The sequence below is a fragment of the Cherax quadricarinatus genome, chromosome 92 (genome assembly GCF_038502225.1).
Source record: "Cherax quadricarinatus isolate ZL_2023a chromosome 92, ASM3850222v1, whole genome shotgun sequence".
Classification (NCBI taxonomy): domain Eukaryota; kingdom Metazoa; phylum Arthropoda; class Malacostraca; order Decapoda; family Parastacidae; genus Cherax; species Cherax quadricarinatus.
The window spans coordinates 8,242,052-8,261,305 of NC_091383.1; the positions used below are offsets into that span (position 1 = coordinate 8,242,052).

At 39.8% G+C, this 19,254-nt stretch overlaps 1 protein-coding gene across 4 annotated transcripts in view; it reads right to left on the reverse strand.

The window, feature by feature from the left end:
• Nucleotides 1–19,254, reverse strand: part of LOC128698406 (limbic system-associated membrane protein-like) — a 599,709-nt gene that overhangs the window by 55,905 nt on the left and 524,550 nt on the right. For all 4 annotated transcript variants that reach the window (XM_070104500.1, XM_070104502.1, XM_070104503.1 and 1 more), the window contains one exon: nucleotides 8,028–8,186. In XM_070104500.1, the coding sequence (XP_069960601.1) occupies nucleotides 8,028–8,186 (159 nt within the window). The remainder of the gene's footprint in view (nucleotides 1–8,027; nucleotides 8,187–19,254) is intronic.

A 19,254-nucleotide genomic window follows, 5' to 3' on the forward strand; every position in this document is an offset into this window, starting at 1 on the left:
TAAATGTAATTGATTTGTGGTCGCTAGCACCCAGTTCCTCTGAAATTTCTAAATTATTAACAAGGGATTCATTGTTTGCCATAACTAAGTCAAGCAGGTTATTTCCCCTTGTAGGTTCTGTCACAAACTGCTTCAAAGAACAATCCTGAACTACTTCTAAGAAGTCGTATGATTCTAAATTCCCAGTCAAGAAATTCCAATCAATATGACTAAAGTTAAAGTCTCCTAGAATTACTACCTTGTGGCCTTAACAATTTCCTCCCATAGTAGTCTCCCTTGGTCCCTATCAAAGTTTGGGGGACGGTATATCACACGTATAATCAGTTTTTCATGCCCCTCTGAAAATTCTATCCAAACAGACTCCGTATGTGTTACTTCAGACTTAATACCCGTTTTTATGCAACAGTTCAAGCGATCTCGGACATACAATGCCACCCCACCCCCCTTCCCGATACTTCTATCTACTTGGAACACTTTAAAACCCTGAATATGACATTCCGCAGGCATGTCCCGTCTTTTTGAATTAAACCACGTCTCAGTTAAGGCAAATACATCAATGTTACCTGCACTAGCATCTAATCTCAACTCGTCCATCTTATTCCTAGCACTACGGCAATTAGCATAATAAACATTGAAAGACTCTCCTTTCTCTTTACCCTTCCTGCTCATTTCTGTTTTTCTACTAAACCTATTACTGTCCTTATCACCCAAAGTCCCTGGCTTTTCAATATCTACCTCGTTCTGCTTATTACTAGTTCCCCTAGAACTCGTAATATTACTACACTGGGACTTCACTGTTTTCCTGCTAAAACCCATACCACTAACTATTCCTATACCATCTCAAACGAACATGATTTCTCTACCTTCCTTAGAAAAGCTGACATTTCTGTAACAGATTAGATAAGTGCCCTTAATACATATATACGTGTGGTGCATATAGTGTACGTTACTATTATATTGTACATTATTATTTTTATTATTTTTCATCACTAGCTAATGCCAACTACCTCCAATACTCTATAACTTTCTTACTGCTATTAATTGCTCATAATTTTAAATTAAAAGTCAAATCTTACTCCAAATTAATAATATTCATTTTTTCTTACCTGTCCATTTAATTTTGTTTATCACTACTTATTTTTTTAGTCACTTTTCATTGTGTATGCAATTAGTGTATATTCCAATTACTTTTTGCAAGTACCAAAACTATCTTTTGCTAGCTAGTACCAACTACCTCATTTTTTTTACTTTTATTGTGCAATAAACTGCTCAATTTATCTAATATTACAAATCAGATCTTACTCCTAAACCAATATTATTTCATAGTGACCATCTGTCCATTTAACTTTGTTTACCATTACTTAATTTTAGTCCCTTATATATTTTCTCCTTTATTTTAGCTTTATATAACTACCCTAGCTTATACATTCACAATTGTTAAAATAATCAAGGTGCTATTCTCAGGTGCTAAAGTAGAACAAGTTCAAAATTTTGCCATTATATTCCAAAGCTCATTTATTTTATAGTACTACCTACTATCATATTCCCAAGCTCCATTATTTGATCATCACTTTATTTGTACTAGTCCCTTTTATATTGTCTCCTTTATTTTAGCTTAAAAAAAAAAAAAAACTACCTTAGCTCATTATTTTACATTTGTTAAATAATTCAGGTGCTATTTTTTAGCTTAAGACTATTTACTTTGTTTTATACTTAATTCTAACTATAGATTCACTACAAATCTTATGATTACAAGCATTGACCCAGATACCAACCTCTTATTTAATGACTTAAATGAATCAAACAGTTACTGTAATTACTACACTGCAGAACAATCAAAGGCACTTCTCAGTGCCAACAACAACATAACTATCTTTAACTACAATATCAGATCTTTAAGCAAGCATTACGATGACCTCATAGCATTACTAAATTCCTTACATGCCAATATGTCCATCATTACACTAACTGAAACCTGGCTAAAGCCTGATAGTACAGATGTCTATGCCATTCCTGGTTACACAGCCATACACAACTGTAGGCCAGACCAACAAGGGGGTGGCACAGCCATATACTACTCAGACCAACTAGAATGTATCACTAATACTTGCACAAGAGATGAACATGGGGAATATATAATAGCCAAATTCAAATCCAAATACCTACAAAAACCTCTCACATTGATAAACATCTACAGAGTTCCACAGTCAAACATTAGCCAATTTAGTCAAAACCTAGGAAGTATGATAACTGATGCACGCATGAACAAAGATCACTTACTACTCTCAGGTGACTTCAATATAAATCTCCTGCAAGACCAGGACCCACACGTTACTGAATTCACAAACACAATGAGTAACTATGTTGCTACCAACAGTAACAAAACCTACAAGAGTTACAGAGACTAGTGTTTCCCTACTTGACCACATCTGGACCAACACCATATCCCCTTTAAAATCAGGCATAATTACAGATAATACCACAGACCACTACCCTACTTTCCTCATAACAACTCTTGGTAAATTACCCCAAGACACTACTAAAGTCACCTTCAGACTTCACAATGAGGCAGCCATTAATAACTTCACAACAGCAGTAGCAAACATTGACTGGCACACTGAGCTAGAAATCAATACAGATATTGACGAATGTATTAATAATTTTCTAAAAAAGACTCAATACCTCTATAACAAGCACTGCCCTAAAAAAACTAAGCAGATGACAGCTAAGAGACTGAACAGTCCCTGGCTAACACCCAGCATTCTCAAATCCATAAATACAAAACACCAATATGAAAAACAGTACAGAATGGGTCACATAACCAGAGACCAAACAAAACGTTACTCGTCAATCCTAACCAGCCTGATAAGAAGGGCAAAAAAATTGTATTATGAGAACAGATTATCCAACTTACGAGGTGATATAAAAAAGACCTGGAAAACCCTATCAGAAATTCTGGGAACAAAAAAGATATCACGAAATAGCGAAATAAAATTAGCAAAATCAGATGAACCCCAACTCCCACCAACAGAAACAGCAAACAGACTCAATGATTTCTTCTCCACTATAGGACAAAACCTTGCCAATAAAATCCCAAGCTCAGATACCCCACCAAATGACTACCTCACCGGCAACTACCCGAACACACTGTTCCTAGCTCCGACTAACCCATACGAAGTCTCCCTTATTATCAACGCACTAAAAAACAAGGCAAGAGATTTAAATACCTTACCACCCTTTATATACAAAAAAGTGTCACAAGTGCTATCACCAATCATTGCAACACTCTTTAACAAATCCATTGAATCCTCCACCTTCCCTACAGTACTCAAAATAGCAAGGGTCACCCCGATCCACAAAGGAGGAGACCAAACAGAGTTGAATAACTATAGGCCAATATCCAACTTACACCCTCTCTCAAAAATCTTCGAAAAATTAATTCATAAACGAATCTACTCCTACCTTATCTCCCAAAACATACTCAACCCCTGCCAATTTGGATTCAGGCCTAATAAAAATACTAATGATGCTATTATACACATGCTAGAACATATATACACTGCAATAGAGAAAAAAGTAGTCCCACTGGGGATCTTCATTGACTTACGTAAAGCTTTTGATACAGTTGACCATGACTTGCTCCACGTAAAATTGTCACACTATGGTATAAGAGGGCACTCCCTCAACTACCTCAAGTCATACCTCAGCAACAGAAGCCAATATGTGTACGCAAATGGGGCAAACTCTTCTGCACAACCAATTACAGTTGGTGTCCCACAGGGAAGTGTCCTTGGCCCTCTTCTCTTTCTCCTATACATAAATGACCTACCAAATGCTTCTCAATTACTCAAACCCACACTATTTGCTGATGACACAACATACGTCTTCTCCCACCCGAGCCCAGTCACGCTAGCCAATACTGTAAATACCGAATTACAGAAAATATCTACCTGGATGAGTACTAACAAACTTACACTAAACATTGACAAAACCTACTTCATTCAGTTTGGTAACAGAGCTACAGATGTCCCTCTTAACATAATGATAAACGGATCACCTATCACAAAGCTAACAGAGGGAAAATTCTTAGGAATCCACCTTGATAATAGACTCAAATTTCATACACATATACAACAAATTTCTAAGAAAATTTCCAAGACTGTAGGCATACTATCGAAGATACGGTACTATGCTCCACAGTCAGCCCTCCTGGCCCTATATCACTCTCTTATTTACCCCTATCTCACCTATGGAATTTGTGCATGGGGCTCAACAACAAGTAACCATCTCAGACCACTAATTACCCAACAAAAGGCTGCAGTTAGAATGATAACAAATTCTCACTACAGGCAGCACACTCCACCAATATTCAATACACTCAACCTACTCACCATACAAAACATCCATACTTATTACTGCACCTATTACATACATAGAACACTCAACTCTGATATTAACCCTCCCCTCAAACATCTCCTTGCCAACCTCAACAGAACACATGACCATAACACAAGGCACAGATCACTCTTTGATATTCCTCGTGTCCATCTCACGCTATGCAAAAACTCAATGCACATAAAAGGCCCTAAAATCTGGAATTCATTACCTGTAAATATAAAAGAAACACTACCTGTTTATAAATTCAAGTCTCTTCTCAAAGATCACTTACTCACCCAAAACCAAATAAATACTGAATAACTGAACCTTATAAATTGTATATCTTAAATGTTTCTCACAATTATATCACATAAATGTTAAACCTAAAACCCAATCTAACTTTATTATTTTTTAAATACACTACCTAACAGAATACTCCATTCTACTGAATTTATAACAATGCATGCAACCATATGACCTGTCTTTGTAATACTCACTTGTGCTTTATAGTAATCAGTTTACATTAATGTTTTTCACTGATTTCATCATTACTTAGTTAATCTTAAGTTAATTTTAAGCCAGCCCGTAATGCTATGCATAGTATAAGTGGCTTTGGCATGCTGCTCTTATCTGTATTTTTTTTGTACCTCTGTAAGTGTGCTCAAATTATAAAATAAATAAATAAATAAATAAATAAAGTCCTAACTGCTCCCTCCACTGCAGTTGCCAGTGCTCCCACCCCACACCTAGATAAGTGAACCCCATCCCTGGCATACACGTCATTTCTGCCATAGAAGAGGTCCCAGTTGTCAATGAATGTTACCGCATTTTCCTTACAGTATTTGTCCAGCCAGCAATTGACACCAATTGCCCTGGACAACCATTCATTTCCAACTCCTCTCCTTGGCAAAATATCACATATGAGAGGGTTCCCACCCTTACTCCTAATTTTTTCTATTGCTGACCTATACCTGCTAATCAGGTCTTCACTCCTACGTCTGCCAACATCGTTGCCTCCAGCACTGAGACAGATAATAGGATTGCTCCCATTACCTCTCATGATGTCATCCAGACGGCTAACAATATCCTCCATCCCAGCCCCAGGAAAGCAAACTCTCTGTCTCCTACTGCTGTCCTTCAAGCAGAACGCCCTATCCATATACCTAACTTGGCTATCCCCAACAACAACAATATTCTTACCTTCCTTAATGTCTTTCGTCGTGACGTTCCCAGTAGTCGACTCACATTCGTCGAGTAGCACTGAGAATGTATTAGATGTTTCCACAACAGTTTCCACGGCAGTCTCTTCTTCATCGTTTCTACCTTTCCATTCGTCTTCTTGATCGTCAACTTCGTTCCCTGCTGTCCAGCCACTGACCAGTTTCCCTTCTTGACCTGAGGACTCAAAACAGGAGGACTACTACGAATCTTCTTGTTTTCCTCGGTCAGTCGCCGAATCTCCATCTTCGCCACCCTCAATTCCTCCTTAAGCTGTTGGTAAAGTTGGTCGATGGAGGGCATCTTACTTCAATTCGTTGAGAGCGTGCAAACAGGTCTTCACAGAGCTAAGTACACGTCACCACTGTGCAAAAGCCAACTCAATCAGGAGCTACTGCGCAGCACGTCCGCACGGCCCAATAGCTAGTATTGCCAGAATTGCTGTGGGGCTGGCTAGCTCAAATGCCTTTTCAAGGTCGAGGTAGACGACGATACTAGTTTTTTTGTTACCATCAGCAATCTAGCTTAGTAGAGTGGTTATGCACTCTGCTGTACCCACTCCTTTGGTGAAGCCAAATATGTGATGATGAGAGGGTCCAAGTTTCCATAGGAGGCGGTTTAACACCATCCTCTCAGCAGTCTTGGCTAAGCAGCTGGTCAGCGATATGGGTCTCATACTGCCTGGGTCCTTGGGCTTTGGAATTGGTACGATGGTAGCTTTCTTCCAAGCTGCTGGGAGTGTCCTGGCCCTCCACGACTTGTTAATGACGTCTAGTATGGCCTCCCATCCACTCTACCCAGCCCGTGCAATCATGGAGTAACACCATCGATGCCCGGGGCAGTGTCACCTGTGTTCTTATGGCACGTCGGAGTTCCAAGTCCGTGAGGTCTTCATCAGTCATCTTCCGACTCACATGCAGCTTGTATCGTTAGCTGGCGCTGTGGCAGAAGATCCGTCTGTATATTCCGGATGTCCTGTGGGAGCTGAGTGGAGGCTCCCCTGGAAGTGAAAAGCTCCACTAGTTTCTCAGCTTCCTGGGATGGGTTCGGGTGTGCTGGTGGCCTCGGCTTGCTCTTGCCAGTTGCTATGTTGAGCTTGCCCCATATCTCAGATAAAGTGGTGTGATGCCCGAATGTTGAGCACCACTCCAGCCATTTCTCAGTTTTTACTCTGAGAGAGACTCTGCGGGCATGCTGCACAATGGCTCTGAGTATTCCTGTTCTCTGCCGTAGGGTTACGCCTGTATAGCTTCCTAAAAGAGTTGATGCGGTGGTTCTGCTCCCGCACCTCGTTTTTGTAGAACCACCAGTCTCTTTTGCGAGTGCGTCCTGCGGACTTCTTTGGAATTGCGCACTCTGCTGCCTGGATGAGAACAGTGATTAGCTCCTGTTCAGCTGTATCACAGTCTTCAGTAAATGTGTTCAATGAACACATTTACGCATGTAGGAACGATAACTTGAACAACGCCTGTGTACAACACCGAAATTCCACCAATCATCTCATGAAATTCAGGGACGCCCAATTAGTGATCAAAGAAACTAATTTCCGCAGACGCAAGTGCCTCGAATCAGCACTGATCGCTGTTTCGAATACAGATAAACAAAACAACGGCAGCTTCACCATCTCCGAAGTCTTAGCAAGAATCCTCCTGAAAACAGTAAACCCTGCCATCACATAGTCTCTCCTGTTATACTACACAAAGCACATTACAGAGTGAACACTGAAACAAGCTGCCTCTTTCCAGTCTGTATTTGTCCAACCTATTTTTATGTTACCCAAGTAATAGCTTTTATATCCTTTTACTCATGTACGAATTAATTGCTCTACCATATTGTATTACTTTTGTCACTACCACTACTACCACCACTACTACTACTACTACTACCACTACCACTAGTGAGCATCTAAATGGTACCTCACTAGTATTGCACCTCACTCTGAGCCTTTATATACCCTCTGTGTCCATGTATTGTTTGTAATGGCTTGATAAAGCTCCTGGAGAGCGAAACGTTGCCACAATAAAATGTCACATTAGTTGCACTTGTGTCCTTTTACTTTACATATTGTCGGTAATTCTACCAACTTTACTACCTACTTACTGCTAGGTGAACAGGGAAGCAGTTTTAAGAAATACCATAAGGTTTCATTTGTGCTAAAATCGAATCCAGGTCCTTTAGTTGTAACCCCGAAGGTTCTACCTCTTCGGCCACGTCATCTAAAATGTAACCCCGAAGGTTCTACCTCTTCGGCCACGTCATCTAAAATGTGACCCCGAAGGTTCTACCTCTTCGGCCACGTCATCTAAAATAAAGGCTTAATAAAATTTAACGAGGGAATTTTGATGCCAACTCACCAGTGGGAATTTTGATGTCAACTCACCAGTGGGAATTTTGATGTCAACTCACCAGTGGGAATTTTGATGTCAACTCACCAGTGGAAGAGAAGTTGAGGTTGAATCTCCGACCGTCCTCTCTAACCCAGCGTATGACTGGGTGGGGATCCCCTCTGGCTTCACAGGTCATCACTACATCACTGCCCTCGTCTACGGTGACATCACTGCTGCTGCTGACATCATCGATCACTGGAGGCACTGAGAAGTCATAAAATAACTTGTATATATTAATTTATCGACTACACGGTTATTAATGTTACCTATTAAGTATTCACTACCATTCAAGGATACTTTAATGCCGAAACATTGTGTAGATAAACGGTATAAAATACAAACTACGGGTGTGCAAGATTTTGTTAGATTTCCTGGAGGAAGAAGCTTGAAGCTTGAGAAGGAACATAAGAAAGAAGGAACACTGCAACAGGCCTACTGGCCTATGCGAGGCAACGAACGAACGAACGAACGAAAGTTCAGGTAAGATCCCAAATGGGATGAGCGGGGAAGACGGGACAGACGAAGAATAGTGCTGGAGAGGAGTGTTCTTAGTCGTAGAAATAGAGCCAGGGCTTAACCCAGCAGCAAAGGCGATCGTGGGACAGATATTGAAAAGAGAAATTCCGGTTCTTCTGTTGGGACTCCGGTGGGGTGAGCTGGGAGTAAGGGACTTGCGACCTTTAGAGCTAGAGAGGAGTGCAGAACTGAGTCATGTCTTAACCCAAAAAAGCTAAGGCGAACGTGGGTCAGAGAATGGTACCTGTCTTAGAAGGTACCTGTCAGCGGATCCAAGGTTATTTGTAAATAGGGTTAGGAGCAGGATCATGCAAGGAGTAGAAAAGGTTGTGTTGGTTTGTGGGTCTGCGAATGTCTTCGTCAAGGAGAGAGGTCCAGTAGTCATGTCGTGTCTCAAGTTTGTCTATCTGTCTGTCACTGAGCCTCTTCCAGTACAGATTCAGCGCAGGGACGTCTAACTGGGCATGGAGAGACTCGCTTGTGGCGAAGTCCTCCCATCTGACATCAAGCACCCAGCGCAGCGCCTTGTTCTGGACAAGCTGCAGTTTAAGTAAGTTTGTTTTTGCTGCAAGAGAGAGGGCTAGAGGAGAGTAAGTTATCAGAGGACGTATTAGGGATTTGTAGAGGTGTAGTTTGGTGCGTTGAGAGGCATGTTTCAGCTTGTAGAGGCCCGCAAGGGCCTTACTAGCTATTGCATGCCTTGAGTGAATGTGTCCGTGTAAACGAAGAAGGTAGTCAAGATTAACGCCAAGGACAGTGACAGATTGTGTGATAGGGAAGTAAGTGCGGGTGTCAGCTGTTCTGAGTTCGACAGGTAATGAAGGATCACGTTTCCTGTAGTTAAAATACGTAATGCTGGATTTTGCTGCATTGGTTTTGATCCTCCATTTTTGTTCCCAGATGGCTATCCTGTCAACCTCATTTTGTGTTTTGTGTGTGAGTGTGTGTATATTGGCATGAGTGATAAGTTGTGTAATGTCGTCTGCATATGCTAGTGTGATGGAGTTGTGGTATATAGGTGTTGGAATGTCGTTAGTGTATAAAATGTAGAGGGTAGGGGAAAGGACAGATCCCTGGGGTACTCCAGCATTTAGTGTGAAGTAGTCAGAGTAACAGCCTTGGAATTTGATTCTCATGGTACGGCCGTCTAGGAAGTTGCAGAGGAGTTTACGAGTATTGAGAGGCAGGTTGAAGTTAGTGCAGAGTTTGTACTTGAGCCCCTCGTGCCACACAGTGTCAAAAGCTTTTTCAACGTCTTTTGCAACCAGGGCTGTCCTGTTTCTTTGTTTTGTGTTTATGTGGATGTAGTTGAGAATGATGTTAATGGCATCCTGTGTGGATCTGTGTGTTCTGAAGCCAAACTGGCCATCTGAAAGTAGAGAATTATGTTCCAGGTATCTGCGAAGGCGATGATTAATGAGTTTTTCAGAGTTTTCCTAAAGTTTCGAGGAGGCTGATAGGGCGATAGTTTCTAGGGTCAGAGTGGTCTTTATTGGGTTTAGGAAGGAGGATAGCAGTAGCAGCTTTGAAGAGGGAAGGGAAGTATCCAGAGGCAAGGGAGGCATTGAGGAGGTTTGTGTAGGCAGTAATGATAGAGTCAGGAAGGTGTTTCAGGATAATATGGTTTAGGCCAGAGGCACCAGGAGCCTTTGGAGGAAGGTGTCTGAGGAGAGTTTTAATGTCTGTGTTGGTGAAAGGAGTGTCGAGTTCTTGGGAGGAGGTAAGAGTGTCTAGATGTATGTGGCTGTCTGGTGTTGTTTCGTGTGTGTGTGCAGTGTTCCAGTGTTCTATGTTTTGAATGTGTTGAATAACGTTAGGGTGAGGTGGGTGAGCGTGGAAGATGTTCTCCCAGATGTGTTTGAAGATGTTGGTAGCAGCCTGTGGGTCTGAGATGTGTGTGTTGTTGTGGGTGATGTGTTTGAATTTGTTGGTGGGAGTAGTGCCTCTGATTTTTTTGATAAAGTTCCAGAAGGCTTTAGTGTTTTTAACACGCTGCCTGTCCGCTTGTTGTATTAGTCGTGACCAGTGATTGTTGTGGTCTTGGTCTAGGCTGTGTAAAATGTTGTTTCTAAGGAAAGTGAGATCTAATCGGACTTGATTAAATCTGTGTGTGTTGTAGAGGAAGCGGTTGTGGTAGCAGATAATTAGTCTTCTTGTTCTGAGTGACGGTTTGAAGGAATAACGAGTGGTGTGAGTTTTCTTTGGTATTGCGATGTTGGCTGCTTGTGTAATGGTGTCCTGGATGAGATCAAGTTGAGTATCGATGTCAGAGATAGGTTTGTTGTTGTAGTCATAGGTGAGGTTAATATTGTCTATGTGTTGTTTGAAAGCATCCCAGTCAGCGTTCTTGTAGGAGAATGAAGGTGTGGTTGGAATGAGGATAGGGTTGGAGGAGATGTGTAAGATGACTGGGATGTGATCAGAGCCTGTAATAGGGCCAGGTGAGATGTAATGTTGAAATAGAGAGCTGGCTCGGTTTGCCAGAATGATGTCTGGTTTGCCTTGGCCCGTGTGGTTGAAGAAGATATTGAAGTCTGGGCCAAGATGAATTAGGTGTTTATGGTTTGTGAAGTTGAGTAATTGGTGACCAAGTTGGTTGTTACTGGTGTGATGAAAGGCAGTGTGTTTGGCATTCATGTCAGCTAGTAGGTAAGTTGGTGTGTAGGTGTAGTTGAAGACTAAGGAGAGGTCGTGTATGTTGAGAGTAGTGTTTGGGCGAGCATAGGTGGTGAAAAAGATAAAGGGGCCAAGGTAGGTGTGTATTCTGACCGCAAGACAGTGTTGGTGAATAAAAGGGATTGGGAGAAATTCATGTTTTATGTTGGAATTGACAAGGATGGCAACCCCATCGTGGGGATCATAGGGGGACTGTAGTGCAGTATAACCATAATGGCGGATACATTGAGGGGCTTTGAGGCAGGTACTGTTTAGCAAAACAATATCTGGCCTCTCTGCTTCAAGGAGCTCGGCCAGTAGGTGTCTAATTGTAAAGTAAGAACGTACGTTGAACTGAATCGCCTTAAACGTGATTTAATGGTTTCGTCTTAGCAAAGTTAATGTCGGGGGAGGAGTTTGGATTAAAGCCCGTGATAGTGGTGCCATCAGTGGATGTGTGTTTGTAGGTGCTACGGACCCGTTTCCTGGAGGGGGAGGAAGAGATGGATCTGTTTTTATGTTCTTTGGTCTGTCCGTTAGAAGTTGGGGTAGGTTTAGGTTTGAGTGGATTTTGTCTGGAGGAGGTGGAGTTGGACCTGGATGAGGTTTTGGTTGTGTAGGAGTGGGCGAAGGTGGATGCAGAGGTAGTGGAAGTTTTGGTAAGCTGTGAGGAAGTGGAAGCTTTGGAAGGGGATGAAGTGGGTAAGGAAGTGGGGGGAGGGGTGGTCGTAGCAGTAGCAGTAGGGGTGTTGGTGGGAGGTGTAGAAGTAGTGAAGAGTGGAGGAGGAGAGCTGGTGGGAGTAGGAAGTGGGGGGGTGGGAGAGAGGAAGGAGGGAGAGGTTGTAGGAGGCTTGGAAGAGAAGCAGGAAGGAGGGATAGTTAAAGAGGGAAGATTGTTAGCAGACAAGATTAGGTTAAGGACATGTGAGTAGTCTGATTGGTAAGCTTGTGAGATTACCATCGCAGAGTGGGCAGCAGTGGCAAGTTGACAGTTAGTTTTGTAGTCTAGTGTGGGTGTAGAAGGAGAAGTGCTTGTAGTCTGTGTGTTGGTGTTTGATGTGTGTAGAGTAGAAGAGGTAGACCAAGTGCGTGGGGAGGCCCAGGCATTGGGGGTAGGGGAGGGAGGTGTGGAAGGGGAGGGAGGTAAGGAAGGGGAGGGAGGAGCAGGGAAGGGGTTGGGTAGGGAGGGAGGTTGGTTTGCTCTGAGGGAGGAGAGAATGTGCTTTCTAGAAGGGCAGGAATTTGCAACTGCAGTGTGTGACCCGCCGCAGTTAGAACATTTAAGGGGGAGGTTGCAAATATTCCAGAAGTGGCCAGTTGCTGAACATCTGGAGCAGACTTGTGTAGATGTGCATGTGTTTTTGTCGTGGCCGAATTTGTAGCATTTAAGACATTGTGTGATTGGGTGGAAGTTCGGAGTGAAGAGAGCGTTTGGAGGAATGCGGATGGTCTTGGCAAAGATTCCTTGACTGAAGAGTGTAGAGGCGTCAGCAGGAGTAGAACAGCGTATTTTGAGAATGGTCGAGTTTTCTGGTCTGTAAATATCGTCAACAGAGACTTTGTTCTTAGTACTGATGATATCTTTTATTAAGTCTTCTTTGTCTGTGTCATAGGCTGTCAGGAGAGAGTAGTCTACGTGTTTAGCAATGACTGTGCTTTTGGCACGGTGCTCAGGAGTCCAAATAATGGTGAAGCCTGCGTTGAGAAGTTTTTGTCTGGTATCGCTTGAGGTGTACGTTTCGTAGGAATGTTTGTCAAGAAGGAGTTTGAAGCCTGAGTTGGTTTTGAAGACTTTAAGTTGAGGTGCACCAGTGATCTGATATAATAAATTTTCCGGACAGATAGTGGCATCAGGATTAGAAAATTTGAGGTTTAGCGAGAAGGAATTGGATTTAGTAGAAGCAGAGGCAGGTGTGGGAGGTTGGGGGAGAGTGGAAGGGGGGTGGGAGGTGGAAGGCAACGAAGGCATCGTCTAATTACGAAAAGATGTAATTGGAGGTGACAATCGGCCAAAAAGTGAGAGTACTCAGCTAGGCAAGTACGTGTAAGTAGACACACGTACTTGCCTGGCGCAGGACGCTGAGGAGGTGAACTGTAGCTTGATGGAGCACTGTATATCCTGAGTGGTGGCGAGACTGGCTGTATGGCGTGCAGTCAACAGGCGAAGAGAATTCAGGCAGCAAGAGGCTTCCTGCCCTTCGGTCGGCAACCACCGACGCACCAATCCTAATGGACGAAGGTCCAGCAAGCACTACTCAAAGCAGTACTCAACACGGGGTAATTTCGAGAGAGGCGAGATCGTCGATGTGTTAGGTAAGCACACGTCACCACTCGAGCTAAGTCGCTTGATCGCTTCTCACTGTCGAATGTATTTACCCAACCTATTTTTAAACCAACACAACGTCTTAGCGTCTATGACGGTACTCTGGAGTTTGTTCCACACATCCACTCTCCGGTAGGAAACTTGGACCTGCCTCGCATTGGCCAGTAGGCCTATTTCAGTGTTCCTTTTCTCTTATAAGCTAGAGAATTTCAGTCTCCAGCGCCGCCTACCTTCAATAATTACTAAAGTGTGACACTTCCCCAGCCAGTTCTCTGACCAGGGTAAGTATTCAATCCTCCCTGTAATTTGTGTCTGTTCTTCTTACAGATGTTACCTGCCCTGACTACAACCGTAATGAGTTATATAGATGATATGAATTAGGTCTCACACACACAAAATATTATCCTATATATTAGAAAATATGCTTGAAATAAAAAGAATATGCGTTATTTACAGTGGACAAAGACAGGGTATTTCTCCAGAATGGTTTGTAATATACCACTGTGTATAAAATACTACTTCCACTGGGGAATCCCGCCTACCAGTGAATTTGCCTTCGTCTGCTTCACCTGACGTTACTATATAAGCGCCAGGATTCTTTCTTCTGCTTCAGAATCTCCACGACTATGGTGCTGTTCGCACCTACTCCTAGGTTGAGGGACTGATTACCTCATCTTCTGTACATAGTTCTACTGTCTTCAAGTTATGTCCTAGAATTTGTATTGATAAAGCCACTGGATGGCGAAACGTCTACAATAAAGATACCCAGATGTTGCACATGTGTCTTACTCTCATCTTGTCGGTATTATATACCATTCGTACACATAAAATACTGTGTATAAATTACTTTCATTAACATTTCTGAGTGAGTTGTCTCTGAAGTCATTAATATGATCGCATTCCAGTACATAATGAAGCAAGGTGTGATATTAGTCCCTCTTGCAAAGTTTACATTTCGTTTGGTTTATATCTGGTGATTATTTAACCTCTCAGAGATACTGGTAACCTAACCGAGCCTCACTATCCTCATCAAAACTCTTTACAGCATTTATTAACTTGCAACATCCGCCACATTGATCTCCTATCCACTCTGACATAAGCCTTTTCTAAATTCATTAATTAAATGAAAACTTCCCTACATTTATCTAAATATTGCTCACTTATACGCTTCAGTGTAAACACTTGGTCTACATATCCCCTACGCATTCTAAATCCTCCCTGTTCATGTGCGATCTTGTTCTCTGTCTTACGTCGGAATTCTAAATACAACGAAAAAAATATATTTCATAGTGTTTATTATTAAATTATTGTAAACTTATATAATATATATTTAGTTGGATAAGGCTAAATTAAATTGCGCTTGTTATAATAAGGTTACGTAAATTTCCTAAGGTTCTTTTGGTACAAAATCATTAACTTTTATATTAACATAAATGAAAAAACATATCTTTAAATGTCTTTAAGAAGGCACTAGACAGCCACCTAAAGTCAGTACCTGACCAACCGGGTTGTGGTTCGTACGTCAGCTTGCGTGCGGCCAGTATTAACAGCCTGCTTGATCAGACCCTGATCCACCGTGAAGCCTGGTCTCAGACCGAGCCGTGGGGGCGTTGACCCCCGAAACCTTCTCCAGGTAAACTCCAGATAATAAGAGAAAATTTTAGAAAGGACTTGATTTTAAATGAGTTCTTGCTAATTGACCAGTTTTACCAAATCGGCACTATGTACTATATATATATATATATATATATATATATATATATATATATATATATATATATATATATATATATATATATATATATATATATATATATATATATATATATATATATATATATATATATATATATATATATATATATTTATTTTATATATATATATATATATATATATATAAAATATATATATATATATATATATATATATATATATATATATATATATATATATATATATATATATATATATATATATATATATATATATATATATATATATATATATATATATATATATATATATATATATATATATATATATATATATATATATATATATATATATATATATATATATATAAATATATATATATATATATATATATATATATATATATATATATATATATATATATATAAAAAATAAATATATATATATATATATATATATATATATATATATATATATATATATATATATATATATATATATATATATATATATATATATATATGCAAAACAACCACTCTGAAAGAATAGAGAAATTCGAAGCGCTTTCGTGACTACTCACATTATGAAGGAACTATGAAAGTAAAGCATCCAAGGAAGCTATATAAGGGGTCTGGCCAGCACCTCACTATCAGATCCCACAACGGGATAGTGAGGTGTTGGCCAGACCCCTTATATACCTTCCTTGGATGCTTTACTTTCATAGTTCCTTGATAATGTGAGTAGTCACGAAAGCGCTTGGAATTTCTCTATTCTTTCAGAGTGGTTGTTTTGCATTTTCTGAAATCACCTGTTTACTGTGATCTTATTGCATATATATATATATATATATATATATATATATATATATATATATATATATATATATATATTATATATATATATATATATATAATGTCGTGCCGAATATGTAAAACTGGTCAATTAGCAAGAACTCATTTCAAATTAAGTCCTTTCTAAAATTTTCTCATATACGTTTAAAGATATATTTTTTCATTAATGTTAATGTAAAAAATTTTAATTTTGCACCAAAAGAATCTTAGAAAACTTACCTAACCTTATTATAACAAGAACAATTTATTTTAGCCTAACCCAACTAAATATATTTTAGATTTGGCGAAATTATTGCATACACAAATTTTCACTTGTCCTATATGGCAAGATGAACGTTGCTATTTAAGCCAAGATCGCAAGTTCTGCCTATTCGGCACCACACACACACACACACATCTATATATATATATATATATATATATATATATATATATATATATATATATATATATATATATATATATATTTAAGGAGGTAAGGGGAAGCAGAAAATGGAACTGGCTTTTCTGTAGAAATCTACGTCAGAAACTAGAACATTCAATGAACTAGCTGGGGATTAGCTAGAAATTCAATTAATTAGGTTGGAGAGGGTTGGACTCTCTCTTTGAAAAAAATATGGCTGTTGGGAGAGCCAGAGGAAGTGGTCGTAAACTAGATTCTATACTGTCAACCCTTTACCAGGCCTGGTAAAGGGTTGAATATGCTGTGTTATCTTGTGTGTGTGTGTGGGGGGGGGTTGTATGCTAAAACCCCACGGGGGGGGGGTGTTGTATACTCACCTAATTGTGGTTGCAGGGGTTGAGACTCGGCTCCTGACCTAGTAGCTGATCGCTACTAGGTCCTCCTCCTCCCTGCTCCATGAGATTTATCATACCTCGTCTTAAAGCTATGTATCGTTCCTTCCTCCACTACATCACTTGCTAGACTATTCCACTTCCTGCTAACTCTATGAAGAAATAGTTCCTAAGATCCCTTTGACTCATCTGAGTCTTCAACTTCCAATTGTGACCCCTTGTTTCTGTGTCCCATCTCTGAAACATCCTCTGTCTGTCCACCTTGTCTATTCCACGCAGTATTTTGTATGTCGTTATCATGTCTCCCCTAACTCTCTTGTCCTATAGTGTCGTCAGGCCGATTTCCCTTAGCCTTCGTAGGACAATCCCCTTAGCTCTGGGACTAGTTTTGTTGCAAACCTTTGCACTTTCTCTAATTTCCTGACATGCTTGACCAGGTGTGGGTTCCAAACAGGTGCTGCATACTCCAGTATGGGCCTGGCGTACACAGTGTACAGAGTCTTGAACGATTCCTTAGTGTTCTCCCTTGACGATTCTCAGTGAGATTTGTTGGCAGGGGTCGTGACTCAGCACTTGACCTCGCATCTCACTCTCTTTAATCGGTGTCACTGATTTTTTGTCTCTTGGACCTTATCATAACTACTCTTGAAGCTCTGTATTGAGTTTGCCCCAACCATTTCCTCATTCAAGTTACTCCACTTGTCCATCACACACGTAGAATAAACAAATACTTCCTTAAATCCCTGTGACTCATCTTTATCTTTTGTTTCCACCTGTGTCTCCTTTATCATTGTCCTCTTAATTTAGTCTGTTCTAATCTTCCTTATCAATTCCAATTAATATTTTTTATTTCTCTTCTCTTACGTCGTTAATTTCAGTCCATTAAACCTTTCCTCAGAGTGTTTTCCTCTCAGTTTTAATGGTTTATAAAACAGTTGATGAGACACATGTGCAGTATTTAAGAACGTTTATTCTAGAAACGTTTGGTTAGTCAGTAACTTCTTTAGTCCGCTGTTTCTCTGCACTGGACTGAAGAAACCAAGAAGAAATTGCTAAGGACTGGTGAGAGGGGATTTCCCATTGCCATACCAAACTTCTTAGTGTAAAACTCACAACTAAACGTAAATTATGAGTCGACAATGATAAGTTTAATAAGGTCGATGATTGTTAACACAGACAATAGTAAAGAGTAATAACAGAGGTCTTCAAACTTAATAAGTTATTAACTGGAACTTTTGTAAATAACGAAGTAACATCAATACTAACGAATTGTATTTAATTCAGCCACAGTGCTTAATCTATCAACTTATTCAATATTAACATTAAATTTAAACACTACCAACTGGGTTCAATCTACTATTTTGTAGGAAACAGGAACTGTGGAGCTAAAAAATGGGTCTGGCTGCATTATCTACTAATTTTGTTTTGATTAATGCATACTTATATATATTACTCAAAACATTTAATTCTATCGTAACGCATCAAACTTCTATTTTTTTAATAATTTTTATCTCTTTTCAACAAAAAAATCTCTTATAAATACATCGAAAACAACATACAACAGATTTTTCCTGTAATATGTCAGTTGAAATTATTTTAGTGTGAGGTTGATGAAGTCATACGTCTGGCAGTGAGCATCTGGGGAGGACTGCAGCTCTGCAGCTCATGCGGATGAGCCGCAAATTTTTTAAATAGCTTATCCATGAATTTCACGACTTATTTTTAAGGTTTTGTTAAAGGTACTGAATCTAAGGGATTCTTTATTAGTAAATAATTAATCAATTGGTTATAAATGACTATTATTTTTAAAGGGATGGACCGGTAAGCCAGTGGAAGGCCTCGGTCAGATGACCAAAAGCTCCAAAGGCGAGTCATAATCTAAGACCAGCGTCAGGAAACACTTGTCCTGTTTACCTGGAGAGTTTACCTGGAGAGAGTTCCGGGGGTCAACGCCCCCGCGGCCCGGTCTGTGACCAGGCTTCCTGACAAACTTTACCTAAGTTAGCAAATAAATATCTATCATTAAATACATTAATAATTTTTGAATAATACTAAAGAGACAAAATATATGCAAAAGTAATTTTGAAAAACAAAATAATTACCAAGTTATGATGATTAATTTTGCAAATAATACAGATACTTATTGCAAATTCTGAAATAATTCCTTAGAATTAGTTTACAGTAACATTAAAGAAACGATTAAAAAAAGGGAATTATAAATTATTTATACAACATGGCCGCCAACTCATCTTTGTCATATATGTATTAATAAAAACACACCAGGTCATCCAGCCAGATGTATAATTACCTCCATGGGTTCAGTTTATATATTATCAAAATGGCTAGTAGATACACTCAGCTCAATTTTTGGCAAAGACTAGGTTAGGTAAGTTTTCTAAGGTACTTTTGGTACAAATTC